We start from the raw sequence: 6,000 nt of genomic DNA, 5'->3' as shown, positions 1-6,000 counted from the left end.
AATGTGTTCATTGTAAATAAGTGTGTGTGTGTGTGTGTGTGTGTGTGTGTGTGTGTGTGTGTGTGAGAGAGAGAGAGAGAGAGAGAGAGAGAGAGAGAGAAAGTACAATCTAAATTTCGTACCATTTCAGTGCAGTAATGTGTTCATTGTAAATAAGTATGATAGTAATTCTATTACATGTTTATTACCTTATAAATAAAACTTTTTTATTTTAAATTCAGTGCATTAGTGTTTGTAAAATGATTCTTTCATATAGTGTTCATTAAAAAAATGATGATCATTCCACTTGGGACCTGTGGAAGGTACATTAGCTTATTTGTTTCAGTTGTAAATATTTGTCATGTATTATTGTTTTTCTGACATGTTCTACATCCTGGAGGACCTCCTCACTACGGATCAATTGGAATGAAAGTAAATCTAATAGTTTTCAAAATAAAAATAAATCAACATTGTAAATAGTTTTGTGAGATCATTATTTGCTCCAATGACCAATTACAGCAATTACATATTGAAATATATATATAACTTTTATTGCAAATATTTTATGTTCCATCATCAGTCCTGACAGGAATACCTGAATGTGTCTGTTTTGGAAGCCAGACAATTTTATTTATATTATCAAAGTTCTGCAACTAGAATTAGTACAAAAAAGTGACTTTTACCTCAGAATTGATACAGGATCTTGTACTTTCTGTGTCTCAATCACAGTTAATAGGCCCATTACATTGTAATTTCAACTATTAGCTATATATTATATCCTGCTTATTGATCTACTTAAAATACACATCATAGTCTTATTGTCCTACTATCGAATACTTTTATACTTAAAGACATCTGGTAAACACAATTCCTGCATGTATTCTGTCATCAAGAGATAAAAATTCCAAAAAGAGAAACATTTGTATCTAATTAAAAATCTCCTTTATTACTCTGAGAAAAATCATTCAGAAACCAAATGTCAGTAAGTGCAGATAGCAGATACAATGTTCCTGCCAGTTATCAGTCATATTGCTTTCCAGTGAAAGAATGTGCAAAGACAGCATATTTACAAACGTTTACACTGTTCAAAATTGTCCAGTAATCACTATCATCACTTTGGACTGAAGATAGAAAAAAATCTCACTTTGTAATTGATCAAATATAAAGTTCAGACAAATGCTTTATGTAAAGCATTATAATTCAGAAAAAGGATAAGAATTTGTGCTGTTCCATTCTAACTTTATTTACACAATCTGCTTCTATTGAGCATGACTAGAAATTATGATGATAAATACATTACTATTGTTGATTCAAGCTCATCATTCAGTTGCATACTCACAATTCACACTTTTTAATCTTTTTTCTTTTACATATTTACCAAGAATTGACACAAATGGTTACTTTAGCAAACTTATGATATCACAGTCTGGGTGTTATTATTGACAGTCCATTGATATGTGGGGTTGCCCTCTATGAGTGACTGTTTTTAGCTGCTATCCAAGATGATAATTTTGAAAAATATGGTGATATGTATTGCAAAGATGTTTTCTATTATTTACAGAGTACATCATAGCACTAGCTTTGATTGTCTTGCTAACTCATACTGTTCATTAAAAATATTGTTGACTGTGATTTACAACATAATAGTTTATTCCACAAAACAATTATGCCACTTAAAGCAGATGACTTTTTTTTTCATATTTCTACGATATAATTTGTCGAGAATGAAAAATACTTCATATTTTCAATATTAGTATAATAGAGTCAGGGTAAGGTGATCCATGATAGTTACAGGAGGCTGGGCGCAACTGCTTTGCGCATCCACTTCAACCAATCACACAACACGGTTTTGTAAATGTCTCTGTGGCAATGCCTCACTGTTGTCCCAGCTCTATTGATGGCTATTGTTTTCACCTGCAGCCATCTGCACCTAGCAGTTGAAAGCACTCTTAGCTGTCAGGGATCATCTTATGCTGCCTTGACTATTAACACTGGATACTCACTTCTCAGAATGTAAACTTTATTTATGGGGAGCAACACAAGGGAAGTTTTGAAACAAAGCAGTCACTTGTGTTTTGAATGTTATTTCTCTAAACTGCCTCAGCTTAGCAGAGGGAAACTTACATTACAATAACTAAGTATGCTGATGATTACACAATCATCTTAGAACTTTTGTAAAAGCTTAGTTCCAGCATATTTTTTTCATAGTTTGTTGCTGTGGTCTTCTGTCAAATAGTGAAAGCAACAGAAATTACCTAAAATACAGATGGCTTTTATATGGTATTTTGTTATCATCTTTGTAGTAATAGCTCAAAGTCACATCATTAGAGAAAAACTCTACACTATCGGTGGAACTGTCTAACAAAGATAGTTTTAATGAAATTTATACTCAGAAAATAACATATCTCCTCACTCTTTTCAAACATTCAGAAAACGGCCTCTGAGACTTTTGCATGTTCTCTCAAAAGAACTTCCAAAAGCCTTTCTTATGTTCCTGTCTCTGCTTTCATCAGAGCTGTTATCAAACTTCCAGAACAAAAATTAAGTTTTATCATCACTGGCATAACAATGCAAACATTCTCAGACATTTTGTGTACAATCATTTGTCACTGAGACTTTTTGCACAAAAGTTCCACTGCTTCAGCTGGAGAGTGAAGGACAGGAGAATGAAGGAAAATATTATCTTCTCACAGAGCAGTCCGTTCATCATACACTATTACTGCTTCATTATCAACCAAAGAATCTGTGTCTTTATGTAAATACTGACTCCTTGATTTACTGAGAGCAATGATGGCAGCCTCATCATTTCTCATTCTGTTTTTTCTCTTCTTGCTGAAGTTCACCTGAAAGACAAAAATAAATGAAAATTAGTAATATAATTAATTAAGCTCATAATAATTTAAGTTAAATGTGATAACTCATTATCCCACATATAACAGGGGAATATGTGAAAAATTTAAGATCAAACATATGCTTAATGTTATGTGGCCTCCATTGTTACACATCATTTTATATGTTATTTCTCGTGTGCTGTATAGTACATGAGGGCATTGACAATGTTCAGTGTGTTGCTTTTCCAAATCCAATGTATGGTTTCCTATTAATTGTGTCATCTGAGACAGGATACAGGTTTTACACTGGTATGAGACATGTACAGATAGTAGTGTTTACACTAAATCCACATGTTTATACAGATTTAAAATTCTTTCATTTAAAGTAAAACAAATATATATATATATATATATATATATATATATATATATATAATTCCAGTTTTTCTTTATTTCCCTTAACAGCTAATGGTGTAAAACATTCACAGGTCCTTTAAGTACATTAGTAATATATATTTTCAGAGTAATTTTTCACTATTCAGTGGTGTGTACACACTATGACGTGGAGTGTGCATTTATCTGAAACTTCCGGGCATACTAGAGCTGTGTGCCAGACAGGGCCAGGTTTGAGTCACAGCCCAGCATACATTTTAATTTGCCATGAAGTTTCAAATCAGTGCATATTTTGTTGCACAGTTAAAATTCATTCTGGAAATGCATTATCCTTTCTTCCACATGTGCTAGGCCTACAGAATGTGTTAAGAGAACTTTGGCGAAGTTTGGAAGGTAGGAGAGAGGCGCTGTCAGAAATGAAGCTGGGAGGGTGGGTCATGAGTCATGCTTGGATATCTCAATTGAAAAATCATTTGCTTATGAAAGAGAAAGGTCTCAGGTTTGAGTCCCAGTCCGACACACAGTTTTGATCTGCCAAGATGTTTCAGTAATATACACTATGTGATCAAAAGTATCTGGACACCCCCTAAAACATACATTTTTCATATTAGATGCATTGTGCTGCCACCTACTGCCAGGTACTCCATATCAGCGACCTCGGTAGTTATTAGACATCATGAGAGAGCAGAATGGGGTGATCTGCAGAACTGATGGACTTCGAACATGGTCAGGTGCCTGGGTGTCACTTGTGTCATACGTCTGTACCCCAGATTTCCACACTCCTAAACATCCCAAGGTCCACTGTTTCCCAAGTGATAGTGAAGTGGCAATGTGAATGGACATGTACAGCACAAAAGTGTACAGGCCGACCTCATCTGTTGACTGACAGTGACTGCCGGCAGTTGAAGAGGGTCGTAATGGGTAATAGGCAGACATCTATCCAGACCATCACACAGGAATTACAAACTGCATCAGGATCCACTGCAAGTACTATGACAGTTAGGTGGGAGATGAGAAAACTTGGATTTCATGATCAAGTGGCTGCTCAAAAGTCACACATGACGCCGGTAAATGCCAAATGATGCCTTGCTTGGTGTAAGGAGCGTATCAGGCCTCACCGACCAACATCGATACCTCTCTTCAGTGCAGCACTCCATGAAGAATGGGCTGCCATTCCCTAAGAAACCTTCCAGCACTTGACTGAATGTATGTCTGCAAGAGTGGAAGCTGTCATCAAGGCTAAGGGTGGCCCAATACCATATTGAATTCTAGCATTACCAATGATCACGTACTGTATATAAACTAAAACTCCAGTAGGTGTTCCACAGTAGGATGGCATTTGCCACATTTTTCTGCATTATAATTGAGAATGATCAGATGAGAAAAACATGGTTCAAATATTTAAAAGTTAATATTATCTTTGTGCAAACTTTGCAGTGCCCTATATATCCCAAAACAATTTTTATGATAAATGGGTAACCTTACAATATGTTCAACAGGCACCCTCAAAGAGGAGATTCTATGGAGATGTGAAATATGTGGGTTATGAAAACCACCCCTGACACCATTCTAGTCAGATTGGTTTCACATTATACTGATTCCATACTGCAAAGATACTTTTTACACATAGTCCCTGCAGAGAATCTTGCATTAATCTCCCCATTACAACCAAAGAAATTATTTCCACAACTTTTCTTGGAATGGGGAATGATTAAGCGTTACTTAAACACACCTGTGATCTTAGAGCACTTGTGACTCTAAGATATGCATGACAGTGATATATATGAAGGTTGCAAATTGAGTGTAATTCTGCTCTGAGAAGTTCAGTTACCACAAAAGTATCTGAGCAAGTAAAAAAGTATTGTACTGTATTGTATTGTATTGGTCCTGTTGTCTACAAAAGCACCTTGTGCATAAGACATTTGACAGGTCAAGTTATAAGTACACTTCTGAAAGTGATTTTAAACATACTTATTTAAGGGTACAATAAAACACTTTAGACATTAAGAATTTATAAAAACACTTCATAAATTTAAATATTCTTCAATGGAGTAAAAGCAGTAATGTTGCAAATTTGACTTTACAGATTTTCCAAAGGTTTTGACCTCAATAATTGCTTTAATATTTTCAGGAACTTTGTTATCAAGTTTAACTTCCGTGTGGAAAGTACCTTTTTGGCACAGAGATATGCTGATTTGGGTTATACGTGAATTTTTGTTTCGTTTGGTAAAGTGATCATGTATATCACAGTATTTTTGTAGTCTCCAGTCCTTGCCTATTACACTTATTTTAAAGAATATAAGGGTTTCCATGACATATACACAAGGCAATGGAGGAATAATAGGAATCTTTAACAGAGGTTTGCAAGAGTCTCTAGATTTGAATCCAAACATGATTCTAATCGCCCTTTTTTTGTAGTTTGACAGTGATATTAGCTATTTTAGAGTTTCTTCAGAAAGTGACTCCATATTTAAGGCAAGAGTGGAAATAGGTGTGATATACATTCATTGCGGTTTTCTCACTACAGCATGATTTTAGTGAGCAAAGAAGGTAACATGTCATGCTCAGTTCTGTATTAGGGTATTCAGTATGCTTATTCCATTTTACATGGCTCTGCAACCAGAGTCCTAGGAATTTGGTTTCAGTACTGTTACTAACTAGTTCATCATTGATAGAGACCAATGGGATAAATGTATCCTTGCTTGGAGCATTGTGAAATTGTAGTGCAATGGTTTTTTTACTCTTTATTACAAATTGAGTATTCCATGGCCTTCTGCTAAGTTGTTTTGTGACAGTG

At 35.0% G+C, this 6,000-nt stretch overlaps 1 protein-coding gene across 1 annotated transcript in view; it reads right to left on the bottom strand.

Moving 5' to 3' along the window:
- Nucleotides 1-456: 456 nt before the first annotated feature.
- The window catches only part of LOC126263312 (uncharacterized), a 166,775-nt gene continuing 161,231 nt past the window's right edge, over nt 457-6,000 (bottom strand). The window contains exon 8 of the mRNA XM_049960401.1: nt 457-2,822. Within this exon, the coding sequence (XP_049816358.1) occupies nt 2,667-2,822 (156 nt within the window). The 3' untranslated portion in view covers nt 457-2,666. The remainder of the gene's footprint in view (nt 2,823-6,000) is intronic.

This window comes from Schistocerca nitens, chromosome 6 (assembly GCF_023898315.1).
Source record: "Schistocerca nitens isolate TAMUIC-IGC-003100 chromosome 6, iqSchNite1.1, whole genome shotgun sequence".
Classification (NCBI taxonomy): Eukaryota; Metazoa; Arthropoda; class Insecta; order Orthoptera; family Acrididae; genus Schistocerca; species Schistocerca nitens.
This window is presented reverse-complemented; position numbering and strand designations above follow the sequence as displayed.